The following is a 22,256-nucleotide window of genomic DNA, read 5'->3' as shown; positions in this document are numbered from 1 at the left end:
TCTGTTTCATCATGGATAGATCTCAAAAATTACATGGAGCCGGCGCTGTGGCTCAATAGGCTAATCCTCCGCCTGCGGCACCAGCACCCTGGGTTCTAGACCCGGTCGGGGCGCCAGATTCTGTCCTGGTTGCTCCTCTTCCAGGCCAGCTCTCTGCTGTGGCCCAGGAGTGCAGAGGAGGATGGCCCAAGTCCTTGGGCCCTGCACCAGCATGGGAGACCAGGAGAAGCACCTGGCTCCTGGCTTCGGATCAGCGCGGTGTGCTGGCTGCAGCGCACCAGCCGCAGCGGCCACTGGGGGGTGAACCAACGGAAAAGGAAGACCTTTCTGTCTGTCTCTCTCTCTCACTGTCCACTCTGCCTGTCAAAACAAAACAAACCAAACAAACAAACAAACAAAAAAACTACATGGAGGCCTGGCATCCTGGCACAACAGAATGAGCCACCGCTGTCATGCCAACATTCCACATTGGAATGTTGAGTCCTGGCTCCTGAGCTTCTGATCCAGCTTCCTGCTCCTGGGAGGGCATCAGAGGCTAGCCCAACTACCTGGGCTCCTATCACGCATGTGCAAGATCCAGATGGCGTTTCTGACAGCATGCTGGCATCACATGCTTTACCCTCTACATCATTTCCTTTTTTTAAAAAAAGTATGAAAAGGCATGAGACAAAATATTAATAGATGTTAAATGGTAGAATATGAGTATCTGTTACATTGTTCTTTTGTTTTATATTGTAAATTTCTTTTTTTTTTTAAGATTTATTTATTTGAAGGGCAGAGTCACATAGAGAGAGAGAGAGCTTACAGCTACAGAGAGAGGTCTTCCATCTGCTGGTTCACTCCCCCAGTGGCCACAATGGCTGGAGCTGAGCCAAATCTGAAGCCAGGAGCCAGGAGTCTCCTCTGGATCTCCCACATGTGTGAGAGGGCAAGGACTTGGGCCATCTTCCATTGCTTTCCCAGCACATTAGCAGAGAGCGGAATGGGAAGTGAAGCAGCTGGGACTTGAACTGGAGCCCATATGGGAAGCCGGTGCTGCAGGCGGGGGCTTAACCTTCTGAGCCACAGCACTAACCCCACATCACTTAAATCTTTGTGTTTGCCTAACAGGTTTTGGAATTCAGGATTGACATAACTGTCCTTGGAAATCTTTTTGGTGGTTTGCATTCTTTTAATATAATTTGAAAAGAAATGCTGTGGCTGAAAAAATTAAAACTTGGTGCAAAAAAGCTTTTTCATGTCCTAGTATTTTTGTGGGACAGACTCCAAGATGTGTAATTACTGAATCAAAGGGCATGAACTTTTGAAATATTTGCTGGCTTCCAGGAAACTTCTAATATACTTGACTTTGGATAATCCTAACTTGAAATATTACAGCCCATAGAGTGCTTTTTATAGGCATAAAACGAGCATCCTTTATTTAATAGCTCTAGGCTAGTGTTTTATTCTTCCACTTAGAAAATCAATCAGTACCTTGGAGGCATATACCCTTGCATTAATCTCTAGTCTAATCAGCATTTGCCTCTATAAAATGTTGCTCCTACTAATGCATGGATAGGAAGGAAAAAAAAATTAGCTCAATGTCCGGAAGGCATTTGTAAAGAGAAAACCATTCAACATGGAAGCTCCCTATTTTGAGAGGTAGGTAAGCAGAGACTGGACAATTACTTTTCAAAATGTTACAGAATCTGTCTTTCTTTGATTCCTCAAACCTTTGCACAACACCTCCTCCCTCAGCCTTGCAGAAGGACCTGAAGACCCAGAGCTAAAACATTTTAGGATGCTGCCTCCGAAGCCAAATTTCAAGAGTAGGCTAAATGATCCAGTCATTTAGTCTCCGAATTCTTTATTGCGGCTGGGCCTCAAACGCTTTGGAGGGTGTGGCCGTGCGAACGAATGACCAGAAACCCAGAAAATGGAAACTAGTTTTTATAGGATTTCACTTGTTTCTCAAAACTATCCATTATGCCCACTTGTGGGCGCTGGATGCAAAGATATAAAGCTTAGCTGAATGGACAATCCGGGACAGGGGAACGAGAAACAAGTCCGGGTGAGGAAGCTGGGCGAAGAATCAGCGTCTCCCAGCCCTCGCCCACTGTGGCTCTTTGGTCTGTTCCTCCAGCCCTTAGCACTGGGCCCGGAACCCTGGGCGAGCACCATGGGTCATTTAGTGAGCCGGAACTTCGCGTGCGGAGTTCGGGTGTCGGTACGCACGGGGAAGCGTTTGGGTGCTGCACCGCGCTGCGCCATGCCCTTCAGCCCCGTGCTCGGAGGAGAAAAGTCCGCTGCTTAGACCGGTGCAGTGGTCGTGGTCGTTTTCTTTGTGGCTGCAGTCCTGAGGCCAAGCCGCAGGTGGGAACGGCGACACCATGATGAGCGGACGGCCGGGCCGAGTGCCCTTAAAGTTCCTGCCTGATGAGGCCCGGAGCCTGCCGCCACCCAAGCTTACCGACCCGCGGCTGCTCTACTTCGGCTTCATGGGCTACTGCTCCGGCCTGCTTGATAACGCTCTCCGGCGGAGGCCTGTGATGATGGCCGGTGAGGGCTGCGGGCGGGATCGGCTGGGAGGAGAGGGGGTCGCAGCACTACGGGCCGGCTCCGCCAGAGCCCGCCTGAAGTATTTCGTCTTTCCCAGGCCTTTTCGCCTCGCTGGTCCCGCCTAGCCTCCCTGGGCGGTCGCCCCTCTTTAGAGTGTCTTTTGGCACTTGGAGAAACTGAGGTGCAGCCACTCAGGGCCTTAACCATGAACCCAGTGACTCGGTGAAGGACGCGGGACCTCTTCGTGCTGTTGTGCGTGCACAAATGAGCGTTCACTCCATGCCATCCACTACTGACATGCAGCGGGCATTACAGCATTTAGTCCTCAAACATTTTATGGGGAGGTGTTACCCGCAAAGGAGGTAACAGCCCAAGAGAGCGTCAGGCTGCTTGCCCAAGGTCATATGGATAGTAAGAAGCAGGGCCTGGTGTTTGATGTTAGACTGCATATTCCAAACCTATGCTGCTCAAACTTAACGTGCATACGAATGCCCTAGGGATCTTGTTAAAATGTGGATTCCGATTCGTTTATCTTTGGGGAGGGGCTTGCTTGACTGTTAATAACAAGCTCCCACGCACTGGTGCAACTCTTGGTTGAGGGACCACACTTTGAATAGGGATACTAACCCAGTGGGCTGTGTTTCTTAGAAACATGTTACCGGTTTTCTGTCAGACTGGCTATCCTGAGAGTAGCTGACAGCAGTGGAGGTTACGACTGTGGTTCTTCAGAGGAATGAGTAAGAGAACTTGTGGGAGAGGTGTCTAAACTTAGCTCTGAGTTTTCTGGGCTCATGGGGCCAGTGGGAGCAAATGGAGGCAGGGGCCTTTGAGTGTGGGGGTTTTTGGTGGTTGGTTAGGGCAGTAAGGCTGCAATGGAGATTCTGGGTGCTGTTGACAGTTTATCCTCTGGGCGGCCAGGAACCTTACAAGCTGTTGAAACCTTAGAATGCAGTGTGATCGGACCTGTATTATATTTTTTAAAAATTTACTTACTTATTTTTTTTTAAAGATTCACTTATTTATTTGAATGTCAGAGTTACACAGAGAGAGAGAGAGAGAGAGGTCTTCCATCCGATGGTTCACTTCCCAGTGACTGCAACAGCCCGAGCTGTTGAAGCCAGGAGCTTCTTCCAGGTCCTCCACATGGGTGCAGGGGCCCAAGGACTTGAGCCATCTTTCACAGCTTTCCCAGGCCACAGCAGAGAGCTGGATTGGAAGAGAAGCAGCCAGGACTAGAACTGGTGCCCATATGGGATGCCGGCACCACAGGTGGAGAATTAACCTACTGTGCCATGGCAACGGCCCCGGCTCTCCACTTCTGATCCAGCTCTCTGCTATGTCCTGGGAAAGCAGTAGAAGATGGCCAAGTCCTTGGACCCCTGCACCCACATGGGAGACCTGAAAGAGGCTCCAGGCTCCTGGCTTCGGATTGGCCCAGCTCTGGCCATTGCAGCTATTTGGGGAATAAACCAGCGAATGGAAGACCTCTCTTTGTCTTTCTACTTCTGCGACTCTACCTTTCAAATAAATAAATAAATAAATCTTTAAGACAAACAAACAAACAAACAAAAAACCTCCTAAGGAACCATTTGTTCCTCTAGCTTTCTTCCAGCTCTGTGTTGTTCCTGCACATGAGCTCCCAGCCCATCAACTCTCTGTATTTCCAGCTCTCGCATCTGGGATCCTGTCTCTCATGGACATGACCCCTTACTACAGAAAGGAGTGATCTTAATCTATATCTTTGCTCCCTTAATCACCACTCTGCATTTGCTCAAACCTGAGCCTGGGTGTAATGTAAAGAGCTCTGCTTTGGAATCAATGGCTGTGTTCTGCTGCTTCCCAGCTATGTCTCTCTGGGCAAGTTGCATATGGAGTCTGTTCGGAGCCAGAGTTCCCTCTGTGTAGAATGAAAATGATTAGTTTTTGCATATCTTGTGAGAATTAAGTGAAGTTCTTTAGGTAAGATGTCTGATCCATAGAAGGTACTAGACAGAGTACTTTTTCCATGCCAGGCACTGTGCTACCTACTAGGTATGTGGAGTGAGGAATACTGACTCCTAATTGAATCAATACAACAAACCAGTACAGTTTATTACTGAACTGTATAATGGATAAATGTTTTGACAGGTGGGTGAACAGAATACACTTTGGGAGCACAAAGGAGGTATAGATGGCAGGAGATTGTTCCAGAGAAAGTGAAGATTAGCTGAAATATGAAGTCTGGACCACATAATCTCACTCATTTTGGCAGTTTAGCAATTTGTGCCTTTCTGAGAGGTGGAAGAGCACATTTGTTAAGAGCATATGCTGGCCGGCGCCATGGCTTAACAGGCTAATCTTCCGCCTCGTGGCGCCGGGTTCTAGTCACGGTTGGGGCGCTGGATTCTATCCCGGTTGCCCCTCTTCCAGGCCAGCTCTCTGCTATGGCCTGGGAAGGCAGTGGAGGATGGCCCAAGTCCTTGGGCCCTACACCCGCATGGGAGACCAGGAGAAGCACCTGGCTCCTGCCTTCGGATCAGCGTGAAGCACTGGCCGCAGCGGCCATTGGAGAGTGAACCAACGGCAAAAAGGAAGACCTTTCTCTCTATCTCTCTCCCTCACTATCCACTCTGCCTGTCAAAAAAAAAAAAAAAAAAAAAAGCATTTCAGCACAAATTTATGCACATAGGATAACAAATTATGTTTCTAAGAGAGTTGAAAAAGTAGGGGTGGAGAGGAATACAGTGGATTTTCAAACCACAGCCCTGGCATTTAATGGGTAATGACAGAATGGTCTGACAATGAAATAAAATTTTGTAAGCAAGATTTTCAAATTAGTGGAAAGTATTAAGTAAAATTTCTCTTAAGTTATTTCTCATCAGTTGATTTTAACCCTGTTGCTACTTACCATTTACCTGCCCTAAATTTATAGTTAGTTGGTAATTCAAATATAGAGTCCACAAAACCAAATATTTACTGGCTTCTAGTTTAATAAGTCAGCAATTTATGGTGTTATACAAAGAGCACAATGGCTTCCAGACTGAAGTTGATAAGAGGAAAGAAGATGAAAGTGATTGTGGAGGAGTAGTACGTGGGTTGGAGGAAGACCTCCACTGAGAGAAAGGAGAGGTTTGGGAAATGGAGACTTTGTAAGAGGTCTTGCCATGCCTGCAGGATTGGGGTGCTGATCGTTGTCTAAAACATTGCTAACGTGTCTGGAACTTTTTTCTGTGAGGAATGTATTTGTATGGGTCAGCATAGAGAGAATCTGGGTCTTTCTGTTTCTGTAGTTCAGTGGCATATAGGAGAACTTGACAATGATGTGGTTTGCTGATTGTAGTCCATAGTGAAAGCATGGACTTTCACTATGGTAAGGTAAATACCATATGGGTGCTAGATCAAGTCCCGGCTGCTCCACTTTCAACCCAGCTCTCTGCTATGGCCTGGGAAAGCAGTAGAAGATGGCCCAAGTACTCAGGCCCTTGCACCCACGTGGAAGACCCAGAAGAAGCTCCTGGCTCCTGGCTTCAGATCAACGTAGCTCCAGCTATTGCGGCCATTTGGGGAGTGAACCAGCAGATGGAAGACCTTTCTCTCTCTGCCTCTGCTCCTCTGTAAATCCGCCTTTCAAATGAATAAATCTTTCTTTTTTTAAGATGTATTTATTTTACTTGAAAGTCAGAGTTACACAGAGAGAGGAGAGGTGGAGAGAGGACGAGAGGTCTTCCATCTGATGGTTCACTCCCCAGTTGGCCGCAATGGCTAGAGCTGCACCAAGTCGAAGCCCGAAGCCAGGAGCTTCCTCTGGGTCTCCCACGTGGGTGCAGGGGCCCAAGGACTTGGGCTATCTTCTATTGCTTTCCCAGGCCACAGCAGAAAGCTGGACAGGAAGTGGAACAGCCGGGTCTCGAACTGGTGCCCATATGGGATGCCGGCGCTTCAGGTCAGGGTATTTACCTGCTGTGCCACAGCGCTGGCCCCATGAATAAATAAATCTTTTTTTTTTTTTTTTTTTTTTTGACAGGCAGAGTGGACAGTGAGAGAGAGAGAGATAGAGAGAAAGGTCTTCCTTTTGCCGTTGGTTCACCCTCCAATGGCCGCCGCGGTAGCGCGCTGCGGCCGGCGCACCGCGCTGTTCCGATGGCAGGAGCCAGGTGCTTCTCCTGGTCTCCCATGGGGTGCAGGGCCCAAGGAGTTGGGCCATCCTCCACTGCACTCCCTGGCCACAGCAGAGAGCTGGCCTGGAAGAGGGGCAACCGGGACAGGATCAGTGCCCCGACCGGGACTAGAACCCGGTGTGCCGGCGCCGCAAGGCGGAGGATTAGCCTAGTGAGCCGCGGCGCCGGCCAATAAATAAATCTTAAAAGAAAAAAAAAAAATTTAAAAAGATATAGGATGTTTCAAAGTTGAGGACATTTGTTCAGGAAAATCATACAGAGCATATAGAAAAGCTCATATTTTTAAATTAAAGAATATTGGAGAAATACTATAACAATAAATTATCTGTCTGAAATGTAAAAATGCAGTTCAAACTACACATTGACTGATTTTTGCTTTCTTTTGGATTTGTCATTTGAATTTCAGGTTTGCATCGCCAGCTTTTATATGTTACTTCCTTTGTTTTTGCTGGCTATTATCTTCTAAAACGTCAAGACTATATGTATGCTGTGAGGGACCATGACATGTTTGGGTATATGAATTCACATCCAGAGGATTTTCCTGAAAAAGGTAATTTAAGTCATTGTAGAAACCCTCTGTCCTCACTGTACCGTTTTCCCTGGTTAATCTTGCTCATGCCAATGGCTTCAGGAACTTTGTATATTCTGTTGATTCCCACATTTTTGTCTATGGACCAGAATTCTGTTGAATCCTGTATATGATTTATGACATTATGTGTGTCCCTTGGACAGGAAACAAACTCCTGTCCCCTCAGCCTTCCTGTCCCTCCTGCTCTTCTGTGTCCCGCTTCCCCCAGACCCTCAAGCAGAAGCTTGAGTGTCTTTAAGTCTTTCCTCTTCACTCTCCATTAGTCATCAAGTCTTAGAAACTTTACTTCCTAATTATTTCTCAACTTTGAAGTCTCCTGTCTCTCCCACTATTGCTACTGTGATTCAGACATAATCTGTCTCTTGGTTGGACTGTTGCACTTACCTGTAGCCCAGCTCTGCCTTCAGTCTTACTTCTTCTGCAGACAGCAAATCTGCTGGCGTCTTTTTAGTTAAAATAGGTACCCATTGTCTATAGGCTATGTGTCAGGAATAGGGAATACTCAGAACCATTGGACTTAAAGATAGAAGGAATCTTGAGAATACGTGAGACCCAGTGGCTGAGCAGTGGCCCCATCTCTGGCTTTTTCTGAGAGAGATCTCCACTGGTTCCCTCAGTCAGCAGGAGCGTGTGTAGCCACAGGGCTCATTCTATTTCTGAGCAGCAGGGTACTGGCAGGTGTGCCAGGAACCTCTGAAACTGACCCTGGGGGCATGGAGAGCTTGACCAAGTCAGTCTCTGGCCTCTTCTAGCCGACCTTCACCCTTCCCTGCCTATTTCTTATTTCTTCCTTCACCACTTTAGCCAGGATACCCCTAATGGCACCTTGCTCCTCCTGACAGCCGTCTGGACATCACCACAGATTCCTCCAGAGTTACTCTTCATTCGGTGAAACAGAATGTCTCAGTGATTGCCAAGCCATGGTTGAGGACAAGGAAATTTTAAGGGGTTATCTTAGTCCATTTGGGCTGCTGTAACAATACACCTTTAAATTGGGTAATTTATATAAACAGTGGACATTTATTGCTCACAGTTCTGGAGACCTCAGAAGGCCAAGATCAAGGCATCTGCAGGTGCCAGTAGATTAAATATCTGCTGAGGGCTCACTCTGCTCCAGAGGTGACTTCCCCATGTGTCATCAGATGGTGCAAGGGTCAAACAAGCTTCCTCCAGCCTCTTTTTTAAAGGGACTAATCCAAAGGCCCTATCTCTTAATACCATCACATTAGGAATTAGGTTTCAAAATATGACTCTGACAAGGGGCTGGTGCTGTGGCACAGTGTGTTAAACCATTGTCTGCAGTGCAGAAAATATGCATCTGGAGAAGGCAAACATTAAGAACAAGCAGAGTTTCTATCAATAAGATTATTGAGTGTTAAGTTTTGTTACAAAATATAATTTTTAAAACAAAATTAATCTCTTATGATCTTTTCCTTTTATAGATAAGAAAACTTACGGTGAAATTCTTGAAGAATTCCATCCTGTGCATTGAAATCTTCAAAATGCTTGCTCCAGGTTCATTGATACCTGCTATTTCTGAATTTTATGGATCATATTTCCATGATAGCTGAAGATAATATTAATCTATATGTTAACACCTCTAATTAAAATAGTTGTGAGTATGCTGCCTCCCTTTTTGTCTTAAGAAAATCAGCTTATCAGAAAATGGTGTGTTTGGGGTGGGCATTGTAGAACAGTGGGTTAGGCTGCTTCCTGTGACACCCACATCCCATATTGGAGTGCTGGTGTGAGTCCTAGCTACTCTGCCTTATGATCCAGCTCCCTGCTTACATGACTGGGAGGCAGCAGATGATGGCCCAGGTGCTTGGGTCCCTGGCACCCATTTGAGAGAGCCAGATTTCCTGGCTCCTGCCTTTATACTGATCTAGCCTATTGCAACCATTTAAGGAGTGAACCAGCAGATGGATGACTGCTCTCCCATGGTCTCTCTGTCTCCCTCTCCCTCCCTCCTTTCTCTGTCACTCTGATTTTCAAATAAATAAATATTCCAAGAAAAAAAGAAAATACTCAGTTTTCATTTATCCAGGTTTTTTTTTTTTTTTTTTTTTAAGATTTGTGTATTTGAAAGTCAAAGTTACAGAGAGAGAGGAGAGACAGAGAGAGAGAGGTCTTCCATCTGCTGGTTCGCTCCCCAAATGGCTGCAATGGCCAGAGTTGGGCCAAGCCAAAGCCAGAAGCCAGGAGCTTCTCCTTGATCTCCCACATGGCTGCAGGGTCCCACGGATTTTGGCCATCTTCTGTTGCTTTCCCAGGCACAATAGCAGGGAGCCGGATTGGAAGAGGAGCATCTGGGACTCCAACTGGTGGCCATATGGGACGCCAGCACTGCAGGCAGCGGCTCTACCCGCTACGCCAACAGCACCAGCCCCATTTTCCCAGTTTTAAGAAGGCACCTGGGGGCTGGCGCTGTGGTGTAGCAGGTGAAGCCTCTGCCTGCAGTACCAGCATCCCATATGGGCACCAGTTCAGGTCCTGGTTGCTTCACTTCCAATCCAGCTGTCTGCTAATGGCCTAAGAGAGCAGTGGAAGATGGCCCAGATCCTTGGGTCCCTGCACCTGAGTGGGAGCCCTGGAGGAGGCTCCTGGCTTCAGATCAGCCCAGCTCTGGCCGTTGCAGCCATCTTGGGAGTGAACCGGTGGATGGAAGACCTTTCTCTGCGTCTGCCTCTCTTTAAATCTGCTTTTCAAATAAATAAATAAATCTTTTTTTAAAAATTTATTTATTTTTTTAATTTTTGACAGGCAGAGTGGACAGTGAGAGAGAGACAGAGAGAAAGGTCTTCCTTTGCCGTTGGTTCACCCTCCAATGGCCGCCGCGGCTGGCGCGCTGCAGCCAGCGCACTGCAGCCAGCGCACTGTGCTGATCCGAAGGCAGGAGCCAGGTGCTTATCCTGGTCTCCCATGGGGTGCAGGGCCCAAGGACTTGGGCCATCCTTCTTTGCACTCCCGGGCCATAGCAGAGAGCTGGCCTGGAATAGGGGCAACCGGGACAGAATCCGGTGCCCTAACCGGGACTAGAACCTGGTGTGCCGGCGCCACTAGGCGGAGGATTAGCCTGTTGAGCCATGGTGCCGGCCGACTCAAATAAGTCTTTAAAAAATGATAATGAAAAAATAAAGATGACATCTGAACAATTTTAAAATGGAATTTACTTGTAGGTTGGATATGGTTAACTACAGCCTGAGGGTCAAGTCTGGCTCACTGCCAATGAAGTTGTATTAGAATACAGCCATCTTCACTTGTTTACATGTTGTTTATGGCTGCTTTCAAGGTAACAGCAGCAAAGTTGAGTAGGTTGTGGTAGACATGTTACGGTCTGAGAATCCTAAAATTGTTTGTATCCAGCCCTTTACAGAAAAAGTAAGCATGCTCCCATTCTTGTGCAAAGCAAATACAAAGCCAGATGATGGAGAGTTGTGTGATGCAGAATGACTGCTTCCTAAAGGTTTTGAGAAGTCACCACGGGGATTTTACTGGGTGTAATGTGGTCAGGTTTGTATTTCTGAGCTCTCTGCAACAATATAAATGGTGGTTTGGAAGGAAGAGACTTAACACAGGGAGAACGAAGCTCTGCTATAAAGGTCTTTGCTGTTAGGTGGATCATTCTGGAGCAGGTGGGCTTGGAGCTGTCATAGTTTACATGTGCATATAGAAGTAAAAGACCACACCAGACCAGAATGAGATTGTTCTTTATGGTTATCACCAAAGTCAGTGCTTGTAGAAAAAGTTTTTGTTTTCAAGCTCTGATTTTGAAATCAAATTCATTTTTGAAGATTAATAAAATTGTTTCCTTATACAGGATTTCAAATTGTGTGACAGTGTGAGCCATAGCAATGATTTGTGGGCAAAATCAAATGAATTCTGTCTCTTTTTCTTTTCTTTTTTTTTTTTTAAGATGTATGTATTTATTTATTTGAAAGGCAGAGTGACAGAAGAAAGATCTTCCACCCACTGGTTCACTCCCCTGGTGGCTGCAACAGCTGAGCTGGGTCAGGCCAAAGCCAGGAGCCAGGAACTACATTCTAGTCTCCCACATGAGTAGCAGCAGCCCAGATACCTGGGTCATCATCTGCTGCCTTTCCAGGTGGATTAGCAGGAAGCTGGATTGGAAATAGAGTAACCAGGACTCTAACCAGGCACTGGGGTAGGAGACTGTGGGTATTTCAAGCAGCGGCTTGACCTAGTGTGCCACGACACCTTCCCCAATCTCTGTTCTCTTGATAACTGCTTGTAAAAAGTGAAGTCATGTTAGAGAAAGTGCTTTAGAAATAAAGAGATATACAAATACAAGGAAAATTTTTATTGGTACCACAATAAATAGGTTTATAGTTCACCTGTGCTCTTCCACATCGGTAGTCAGCAGGTAGAAGAGGGTGAAACACTCATCCCAAGGGACTCCACTACCTCTTAGTTCTGGAGAGCAAAAATCAAGGGCTAGAGCAAATACATAGGTTAAGGGAGAGAAAAACTCAACCTGTTAGCTCCCACATGCCAGGTGCTTCTCATTCATCATCGTGTGTAATTTTCATAACCTTGTGAGGTAGGTGATATCCCCATTCTACAGATGAGGGAATTTAGGCTCTTAGGGGTTAAATAACTTGCCCAAGGTCCCATAGTGAATGACTGCCAAGAAGAGGATGTGAGGTTTGGTCACACACTAACACCTATGCTCTTTACAGTAGTACCCTAGACCTTTGTACCTTTGTCTCGTCCCTCATAGGCCAATGTCATGGATTGAACAGGATATGGCTCCCTGGCCAATGTCATGGATTGAACAGGATATGGCTCCCCAAATTTGTGTAGACTTTTAAACCCCAAAGTTTTAGGTTAACAATGAATAGATTAACAGTTCAGTGATTAGGTTGGAAACTTGATCCAGTTGTTTCTGAAAGTGGGGCCTTTGGAAAGTGATTGGGTTTTATTAAGTCAATGAGGTGGTGCCCCGTGATCCAATTGTGATGGAATTATGAGAGACCACATAGAGAACAAGATGAGTGCGCTTCTAGTTTCTTCTTCCCAGCTCGCCGTGTGATTGTCCCTCCACCATCCTCTGGCTTCTTCAGATGCTTGAACCAATCAGGTTACCCATCTTGAACTATGATCCTCCAAACTGTAAGCCAAAGTAAACCTCCTTTCTTAAGAAGCTCCTCTCAGGTACTTTAGTTACAGTGATGAAAGCAGACACCACCCCAGGCCCATAAGAGGAGCAAGGGAATTACAAATAGCAACATCCTAAGGGTGGGCCAGTGACTGGAGTCCATGAATTAGTGTGCAGAGGGAGGTGGCGAAGTATCTCAGAGATCCAAGTCACCTTCACTTCCTGCTGCAGGCCTAGGCCTTTCTGATTCACCAGCAGGGCTAGCAAAGTGCCGCATGTCCTCATCAGAGGTCTGTCTTCTATTGTGTAAGCAATCTGTGGAGTACAAAAAAATTTGAAAAACCCAGTGAGTATAAAATCAAGCAACTAAGATATATACCTATCAGAGTAGGAAGAAAAGTGAAATAAAAATGTTGGTGTTCTATAAGAACACTTGGCAGTGCTTCAGCCCTTTAAGGAAAATTATAGGTTATTAGAACTGGAATAAGTCATCTTCCATTTTACTAAAAGGGAGACCGAGATGCAGGAAGTAAGTTGTCTGAGTTCATAGAGAAGTCAGTGGCAGAGCCAGGACAAGAACCCAGCTGTATCGGTAATGCAGCCTTCGTGAGTGGTCGTGTTAGGGTGTGTTGGGGCTTTGTGAGGAAGAGTTGCTGCTCTGTTTTTCAAGCTGGTTGGTCAGGGAGTGTCATCTTCAAATCCCATCTCCAGCCTAGACTGCAGAATTCGAAGACTCTAGGGACACAAAATATCTGCTAGTGTAGAGGAAAAGGATGAGGCTAAAGTTAGGCCAGGATTCATACATGCCAGTTACCTAGGACTCATTTTAATTCTCAGGTCTCCAGTTTTTTTAATCTGTAAAAGGGAATGGTAAACATGCTAGTAATTTAAAAATGGTTTATATGCCAATTTTTTTTTTTTTTACTACTACTACTGTTAATATTTAATGGAGAAACTGAAACCTAAAGAAGTGAAGTGTCTTATCCAAGGCCTCATAGCTCATTAGTATTGAGCTAGCACAGTTTAATTCAAGAGGAACCTTTGGAAGGCAGCCCAGGAAGCCCCAAGGGGAGAGGGAAGCAGGGTTGCGGTTGACCACTGGAGTTTGAGTTGAGAGAAAAAGTGGCTAAGAACATAACTAGAGCAGAATTCTCTCTCAGCTTTGTGTCTAGGGGCCACATTTATTCATCACTACAGAGTGGCCTTCAGACAGAGAAAGCTACATCATATGGTAGAGAGTATGACGGAAGGAGTAGCCAGCTCATAGTCAGGACTGGTACTGTTTTGTCTCCTTACTATGTGTCTTCTGGTGAGTCACTTCATCTCTCTGGCTTTCGTTTCCTTACTAATGAATTGGGAATGCAAATCTTGCCCTGCATACCTATATCAGGGGATTTTGAGATTTCACTGCACATGGATGTGATTTATTCCTAAAGAAGACAGTTGTAAGGAGCAGGGCTGGTAGATGGCTCAGGGTCAAAACCAGCAGGTGCCGCAGCCTAATTTCTCCCAGTCTGCCCACCCATGACTGAGCTAGGCCTTCTTCCCACCCCCTACCCTATGCCAACCCTTGCTTGTCTAGCTTGCTACTCTTCCATGCCTTACAACCCCAGCCTCTCTGTGGATGGACATGAGGCTCAGGCTCCCAACACACTTGTACACACAATGGCTTCTCAACAGGCAAGCCTACACACTTGGATGTGCCTGAACCAGGTTCGAGTGCCACCCTGGTGGTCTCTTGGCCTTCCACTTGACGGGCTGCAACCTAGCATAGCCAGCATAGCACTACCAGGGGTACTGTGAGCAGCCTCACCCATGTACCTCCATATGCCATGTATATATAATTTTCCATGTTCCATTACTTGAAAAAGTTGTTGGGAAGCACAACCACTCACACATACAATTCAAAATGTACACTTAAGGAAATACACATGCCTTGATTAAATTTCTGAATTTTTAATGGAAATAAATTCTTTGTAGGATTATTGAGAAGATTAAATGAATTAAGTGAAGAATAAATGTCAGGCACTTAAAGGCTGTGCTGGTACTCTCTGTTCAAATGAAAGCTATTAATACATGACATCAAGGATTCTTGGGATTTGTAGGAAGGTCTTGGTGGGTGGCATATGCCCTGAAGTTAGATGGACAGTTAGTCTCTGTAACCTGAACTCTACAGATTCCATTCCTTTCATCAGAGTCTTAAAGAAGTCAACACATTTGTTCAACAAGTATTCACATAATTATTAATAAATGCACATGTATACAAGCACATTTGTACATTGAGTTATGCAACCACAGGCCACTTTTCCTTCTGTCTCCATAACAGTTGACTGCATTACCAGTTCTGGGTCAGAGGATAGTAAGGAAGGCCTGGTCTTGGGCCCTCCCAGGTAGTGATCCCAATACATGAGGGTCACTGACAGCCAGGCTGGCTATCTTGCACTGAGTTTTACCAACACTCCCTCTCCGCCCCATAATGTCCCTTGGTGGACTCTGGCATCCATCAGCATGGCCGCCATTACCTTCCCTAGAATCCAAGGCCTACTGGACTTGTCCCGTCATTTCCTGGTATTTCCTTGTCACCTCCTGGGCTTTCAGAGTGAGGTGGGTGAGGATGTGATGGAGGCTGGAGAAGTGCAGATGGAACTGGGCTTCCAGGTCCAGCTCCCCTGAGATCCTCTCCTCCTCGGCCTCCTCCGTCTCGGCAGCTTCATTCTCAGCCTCATCAGCTTCACTGCCTGCCACCTTGGCCTGCCACTCCTCCCGTGGCAGCAGCCCATGGTCCACATCCACGCGGATGGCCTTGAGCATGGTGAAGTAGGTGTAGAGATCAGGGGTCCCCGCCTGGGCCTGGCCCCCATGCCCACTCAGCTGTACGTCGCGCAGAAGGCTGGGGATCATCACCACCTGCTCCATGTTGTGCACCACTGCTGAATACCGGTCCATGACAGTCAGCAGGCAGTTCTTGGGGTAGCGCTTGGTTAGCACCTGCATGGTTGCTTCCTCTTACAGACTGGAGTTCAGCAGACTGCCCAAGCACTATTTCTAGGCTCTGGAGCTGACGACAGATTGACAGGATGCCAAGGCCCAGCTGTTGGGTCAACACAGCCCCATTTTGAGCCAATCCCAGTGCTTGGGCCCCAACCTCTGTATCAGGTGATTGTCTGCCCAGGGACAGACCTGGCAGCCTCTGCTTGTCATTTCAGTTCAACACAACTTCCTTCAGCAACTTGCAGAGCCAGTTTTTACCTTTGGCAACTGGGGCATTGACCCCAAGGCAATACATAATTCTTCCAGGTCACTTGAAACAAGCCGCCTCTTTTATTTATGGATTGATTTTTTTTTTTTTTTTTTTTTTTGACAGGCAGAGTTAGACAGTGAGAGAGACAGAGGGAAAGGTCTTCCTTCCGTTGATTCACTCCCCTAATGGCCGCTACGGCCACTGCTGCGCCGATCCAAAGCCAGGAGCCAGGTGCTTCCTCCTGGTCTCCCGTGCAGGTGCAGGGCCCAAGCACTTGGGCCATCCTCCACTGCCTTCCCGGGCCACAGCAGAGAGCTGGACTGGAGGAGGAGCAACCGGGACTAGAACCTGGGGTGCCAGCGCCGCAGGCAGAGGATTAGCCAAGTGAGCCATGGCACCAGCAGATTGATTTTTTTTAAAAGATTTATTTTATTTGTTTGAAAGGGTTAGAGAGAGAAGGAGAGAGGTCTTCCATCTGCTGGCTCACTCCCCAATTGGCCAAAACAGCCAGAGCTGCACTGATCAGAAGCCAGGAGCCAGGAGCTTCCTCCAGGTCTTCCCACACAGGCACAAGGGCCCAAGGACTTGGGCCATCTTCCACTGCTTTCCCAGGCCAAACCAGAGAGCTGGATGAGAAGTGGAGCTGTCGGGACTCAAACTGGCGCCCTTATGGGATTGGCGGCAGCTTTACCTGCTGCGCCACAGCACCAGCCCCAATTATGGATTGATTTTTAAGATTTGTTTATTTGGAAAGAAGAGTTTGATATGGGGAAAAACAGAGAGAGAAACAGAGATCTTCCATGTGCTGGTACACTCCCCAGCTGGCTGCAATGGCCAGAGCTGGTCCATGCCCAAGCCAGGAGCCTGAAACTCCATCTCGGTCTCCCATTTGAGTTGCAGGGGCCCAAGACTTTGGCCCATCCTCCACTGCTCTTCCAGGCACATTAGCAGGGAGCTGGACCACAAGGGAAGCAGCAGAGGCTCCAACCAGCGCTCATGGGGGATGCCAGTGTCATATAGGTGGTGACTTAATCCACTGCACCACAAGGCTGGCCCCTTGGGATAGTCTCTTCAGGCACAGCCCAGTTCTTCCATCTGGGGTGCCCCAGCTAGGAACAAATGAGGGAAAAGGGTCAACACCTTGGTGCGGAGCAAAGAGCACTGAAGTGGGGCTAGAAGCTTAGTCAGGAGGGATTGCGCTGTGCTCACTGTCTTCAGTATAAGGGGTGCTTGTCCTCTACCAAGTACAGAATGCACTAGCCCAAGATTACCTCAATCAGCAGGGTGAAGAATCTGCATAAAATTATTTCCTAAACTATGAGTGGGAAAGAGCAATTTTTCCAAATGAATACATTCATTTTAAAGAATTAAGTAAACATTTGATTAATTCATTTCCAACCCTATAATTGTTTGATTTTTGTGAGAGAAAAAAATTCTGCAAATGTTTTCTCCTCAAGAAAATAGGAGGCTCCCTTGTGCTCAGACTTTCAGGGTCACTGAGCAGTGGATGCAGCCAAGACGCACTGATTCGGGCTCTGGAGCTGCCCGCAGCCCACCTGTGACCAGGCTCCCAGACTCCAGCATCTGTGTGGTAAAGCAAGAGCCTGGAGACCTCTGCAGGGAAGGCCCTTGTAGCCCGGGTTGTGTAACGCCTGACGCCACCTCCGAGTCCCTGGGGGCATTACTCTCTGCCTTAGTTCTTGTGTTTTTAACCCAGCTCCAGGGTCACTGACTCAAAACTGACAAACATGATGTTCTGCTTGCATACAGCTGGGAGAGCTGGCTCTGGCACAGAGGGCACAGCAGGAGTGCCCTGGGAGCAGCTTGCCTCTAGCCTCTTTTGCCCAGTGTCCTGAGGCAGCCTCGGGCCTCCCCAGGCCCCAGTTGCCTCATCTAGATAACCAAGAGGGCTGATCTTTGTTAAGGCCTCTCTAGGTCAGACCCTGGGTGACGCCTGAGCACATGGCCCTGGTGCCTCACATTTTAAGGCCATCAGAGGCCAACCTATTCCCAGACATGTTCCTGGGCCTGAATCAGAGGGAATGAGAGAGGAGTTGAATCTGTTTGTGAAGAATGAAGGAAGGAGTCATCGGGTAAACAGACAAGTGAACGAGTGCAGAAGGCATGAGGAGCATCCACCTGACACCTGAGCAGGCTCACAGCCAGCAGCTTGCACATCCAGACTGCCTCCAGCTCTGGTGGCAGATAGCAGGCCCTGGATAAAATGTTGCCTGCCATGCGTCAAGGGAGAAGACAGTAGGCCTCAGAGGTCGGTGGACTCAGGTTCTAGGAGTGGGGAGAGAAAGGAGGCAGCAAAAGGAAAACACAGGATTTTTTTTAGGGGATGTAGCAGATCTGTGGTTCCACAGGGACCCAGTTGTCCTGCTCTCAAAGCTACCACATCCCAGGGAAAACAGATTACCTGGTCTAGCTGGGTTACTGCAGGGAAAGTCCCAGCAAAGAAGGGAAGAGAAGTAGCAGACACTGCACTAAACCCTGAACTCTATTTGGTTTCCCAGTGTGCCCTTCCGGCGGGGGGGGGGGGGGGGGGGGGGTGCGGGAGGGGGACAGGGTGCATTCTTTCTGAAATGGCAATGCCCTCATCCTGTGAGTACCTGAATGCCCCCAGCTGGACGGATTGAACTGGCCGCAGAAGCACCAGGGTCAAGGCCCTCCAGGAACAATGTGAATGTGGTGCAAGGGTAAGGTGATCAGATGGTGGCTGTAGCTGCCAGACACCAAGTAACCCTGGCTGCGCTTGAGCCAGGTAGCTACAGAATGGACCCAGACCAAGGCTGGGACAAGTTTTCCAGTTGAAAAAATGATCTGGCCTGGGAAAGCAGTAGAAGATGGCCCAATTTCTTGGGCCCCTGCACCCTCATGGGAGACCCAGAAGAAGCTCCTGGCTCCTGGCTTCGGATTGGTGCAGCTCCGGCCATTGCGCCATCTGGGGAGGGAACGAGCAGATGGAAGACCACTCTCTCTGCCTCTCCTTCTCTCGCCCTGTAACTATGACTTTTAAATAAATAAATCTTTTTAAAAAAATGATCTTTCGGCCAGCGCCGCGGCTCACTAGGCTAATCATCCGCCTGCAGTACCGGCACCCCAGGTTCTAGTCCCGGTTGGGGCGCCAGATTCTGTCCCTGTTGCTCCTCTTCCAGGCCAGCTCTCTGCTGTGGCCCAGGAAGGCAGTGGAGGATGGCCCAAGTGCTTGGGCCCTGCACACACACGGGAGACCAGGGGGAAGCACCTGGCTCCTGGCTTCGGATCGGCGCCGTGCGCCGGCCGTAGCGGCCATTTGGGGGGTGAACCAATGAAAGGAAGATCTTTCTCTCTCTCTCTTTCTCTCTCTCACTGTCTAACTCTGCCTGTCAAAAAAAAAAAAAAAAAGATCTTTTTATTTTTTTTGACAGGCAGAGTGGACAGTGAGAGAGAGAGACAGAGAAAAAGGTCTTCCTTTTCCGTTGGTTCACCCCCCAATGGCCACTGCGGCTGGCACACTGCGCTGATCGGAAGCCATGAGCCAGGTTCCTCTCTTGGTCTCCCATGTGGGTGCAGGGCCCAAGGACTTGGGCCATCCTCCACTGCACTCTCAGGCCACAGCAGAGAGCTGGACTGGAAGAAGGGCAACCGGGACAGAATCTGGCACCCGGACCGGGACTAGAACCCAGGGTGCCAGCGCCACAGGCGGAGGATTAGCCTAGTGAGCCGCGGCGCCAGCCAAAATGATCTTTCTATACATTCATCATCTAATGGGCCTGAGGTGGTTTTTCTTCACACCCTCACTCCAGTCCTGACCTACTGGGAAACATTTGGGGTCAAGGGTCAGGAGCCTTACAGTTTGTGATCTGGCCCCATCACTCAGCCCCTGCCACGTGCTCCAGTGCCCAGCTTTGTCACCTGGAGGAGCTCATGTATTGAGAGCTTACTGTATATCAGCCCTGTGCTGGCCTGGAAGCACAGGCAGGTGAGGTCCCTGCACTCTGGGCAGTGTGTATGCAGTGGCAGACGCCAAGGCAGTCACACACCACTAAATATGATTGCATCACACTGTGCCATGCGTTAGGAAGAAAGTAAAGTAAGAAGCCTTGCTCCTCCAAGTGTGCTCTGCAGACAGCAGGATCTAAGCAGCCATCTGAAATGCAGATTCTCAGGCCCCACCAAATCAGAACCATCCTTTCAACAAGATCCCCAGGTTTATTCTTCCAGGGAAGAAGACCTAGCTGAGCCCAGACTTGAAGGTTCTTGGCCTTTATAAATTGTTACTGTGACTGGGTGGGTTAAACCACTGCTTGGGACATGCACATCCCATGTCAGAGTGTGGTTCAAGCCCAGCTACTCTATTTCTGATCCAACTTCCTGCTTGTGTGCCTGGGAAGGCAGCAGATGACAGCCCAGGTAATTGGGCCCCTACCATCCACGTGGGAGACTTGATGGAGCTCCAGCCTCTTGGCTTCAGCCTGGCCCAGCCCCTGCAGTTTACGGGCATTTGGGGAATCAGCGGATGGAAGATCTCCCTCGCTCCCTCTCTCTGTCTCTCTCCTTCTTTCTCTCTGTTTCTCTTTCTCTCTCACTCTGTTTTTCAAATAAAGAAGTAGATGAATCTTCAAATAAATAAAAGCGCTTTCATCCAGGCAGATGGAACAAGTGCTACTGATCACAAGATAATGTCCTTAAAGGCACAAAGAACTCGCCATGTGAACTTAAGCGAGTCACTCAGCTGCGCTGGCCTCAGCCTCCTCTCCGGAGACTGGGGGAGTTGGAGTAAACTGAGGCGGAAAGCGCCATTCCTCTGGATGGAGGCTCTAGAGCGGCCCTGCGGAGGGAGTGCAGGGCTTCTTTCCCGGTGTCCTTAGGCCACCTCGGGCCTGGGCCTTTTCTGATGCCTCGGGAGAATCCGCTGCCAAGTCTGGTGTTGCAAAGGCCCCATGTGAAAGGCTGACCAGAGTGGACCCAGGAAGCTGGCTGCTTCTCCTGTCCAGCTCCACTCCCAGCTTCCTCTCTGTCACAGCCCTGCCCCTGTTCTAGGAAAACCCAGTGCTTCCTCCAGCTGACGCAATTAGCTCTGGCCAGCCTCGGGACTTCTGGGTGTGCTGAGGAGTGGAGAGGGGCTGCCTCTCGGTGCTCCCCAGGCAGCGGGGTACACACATGAGGCTGCTCAGAGCCGCAGGCTCCGGAGTGACCCAGCAGCTGGACCTCAGCCATGGACCGAAGAGCAGCTAACCGGGACTCCACTTACCCTTCCAGTTACGTCCTGTTCCTCCCTTCAAAGCAGATACGGGTCTTCAGTGAGTTCATTAAAAATTAGTAATAAGAAAAAAAATGCATGAGTTTAAAATTTTTTTTGCATCTAATTTATTTTTTAACGCTATTTTCCATGAACTTTTCTGAAGTGCCCTTGTGTATCTCTTATTATAAGACTATGATATAAAAAAAATTCTGTGAGCAGACAAGACCCATCACTCACAGCACAACCATGCTTGTCTCTCCACTTCCCGGGAGCCTCTTCCCAAGGCCCCCAGCACCCTGCGAGCTCAGGGCTGTTTCTTTCGTTTGCTGATGGAGAGGACAAACGGGTGAAAACTGCAGGATTCTTTTACCCTTCCTCCAGTTTCTCCAGCCGACCCGCTGTTGCTGAGCTTCCCAGAGGGAGCTGGTGGTTGGAGAGCCTGCTCAGCAGAGAGGCTGTGGAAGCCAGCGCCAGGTCTCCAGAGAGCTCAGCCGCCTGCGTGCACTATGCGCAGTGCCGACACAGGAACTCCAGCAGAGAGGGCCCTTGGTCTGCCCATGGGGCGGGGCCCGAGCCTGGGACCCTGGCCAGTGTCCAGAGAGTGAGTGAGTGGGCCCCCTCTCTGGACAGGGGTTGGGCAGGGGCTTCGCTGGAGTGGGAGGAGACGTCGATCGAGACCCCCGAGTTCACACACTCACGATGCACACCTTTCTTCTCCGCCCCACGGCAGCTGTGGGGCCTTCCTCCCGTCTCCAGCCAGGGTTTCACTGGGACGGACTCCCGCTCTGCTTTCTGTCTCTGCCCTTCGCAGTCAGCCTTCGTCTTCTGTTTCTTTTCTTTCTTTTTGGTCATTCCATCACTTTTATTTATTTATTTGGAAGGCAGAGAGACAGAGACATTCTCTGGTTCACTCTCTAAACTGCCCATAACAGAGACCGGGCCAGGCCAAAGCCAGGAGCCTGGAACCCATTTCAGGTCTCCCACGTGGGTAGCAGTGACCCAACTACTTGAGCCAGCACCTGTTGCTTCACATGCGTACATTGGCAGGAAGCTGGAACTGGGGGTGGAGCCAGAACTTGAACCCAAGCCTCCCAAGCAGCATCTTAACCACATGCCAAACACCTGCATCCACCGTCAATGTTGTAGCACAAGAAGGAGCCAGACACCTTCAGTGATTCCTAGTGTTACTGTAGTAACAGCTTAGCACAAACCCAGGGGCTCAAGGCAGCCAAAGTGTATTACCTTTATAAGCTTACAGTCCTGGAGGCCACAAGTCCAAAATGGGCCTCACTGATCTAAAGTCAAGGTGTCCGCAGGGCTGTGTCCCCTCTGGAGGCCCTCGGGAGGACATGTTCCTTTGTCTTTGCCGTCCTCTCGAGGCT

At 48.7% G+C, this 22,256-nt stretch overlaps 2 protein-coding genes across 2 annotated transcripts; one reads left to right on the top strand and one right to left on the bottom strand.

Annotated features, from left to right (window-relative positions):
- Positions 1–2,232: 2,232 nt before the first annotated feature.
- On the top strand, positions 2,233–8,906 carry NDUFC2 (NADH:ubiquinone oxidoreductase subunit C2). The gene is made up of 3 exons (XM_062196766.1): positions 2,233–2,538; positions 7,102–7,245; positions 8,727–8,906. Exons 1-3 carry the CDS (start codon positions 2,370–2,372, stop codon positions 8,774–8,776), a joined length of 363 nt encoding a protein of 120 aa, XP_062052750.1. The 5' UTR covers positions 2,233–2,369; the 3' UTR covers positions 8,777–8,906.
- A 3,724-nt stretch (positions 8,907–12,630) lies between these two features.
- Positions 12,631–15,436, bottom strand: THRSP (thyroid hormone responsive). Its single transcript, XM_062196765.1, has 2 exons — positions 14,926–15,436; positions 12,631–12,718 (listed from the first exon to the last, which is right to left on the bottom strand). The coding sequence occupies exon 1, from the start codon at positions 15,395–15,397 to the stop codon at positions 14,945–14,947; it is 453 nt and encodes a 150-aa protein (XP_062052749.1). The 5' UTR covers positions 15,398–15,436; the 3' UTR covers positions 12,631–12,718; positions 14,926–14,944.
- Between the last annotated feature and the right edge of the window lie 6,820 nt (positions 15,437–22,256).

This window comes from Lepus europaeus, chromosome 7 (genome assembly GCF_033115175.1).
Source record: "Lepus europaeus isolate LE1 chromosome 7, mLepTim1.pri, whole genome shotgun sequence".
Lineage (NCBI taxonomy): Eukaryota > Metazoa > Chordata > Mammalia > Lagomorpha > Leporidae > Lepus > Lepus europaeus.
The sequence above is the reverse complement of the archived record's forward strand: the minus strand, read 5'-3'. Positions and strand labels throughout refer to the sequence as shown.

Coding starts and splice junctions, on each gene's coding strand:
- NDUFC2 (XM_062196766.1), top strand. CDS start 2,370: ATGATGAGCGGACGGCCGGGCCGAGTGCCCTTAAAGTTCCTGCCTGAT. Junction 2,539..7,101: donor GAGGCCTGTGATGATGGCCG/GTGAGGGCTGCG, acceptor TTTGAATTTCAG/GTTTGCATCGCCAGCTTTTA. Junction 7,246..8,726: donor AGAGGATTTTCCTGAAAAAG/GTAATTTAAGTC, acceptor TTCCTTTTATAG/ATAAGAAAACTTACGGTGAA.
- THRSP (XM_062196765.1), bottom strand. CDS start 15,397: ATGCAGGTGCTAACCAAGCGCTACCCCAAGAACTGCCTGCTGACTGTC.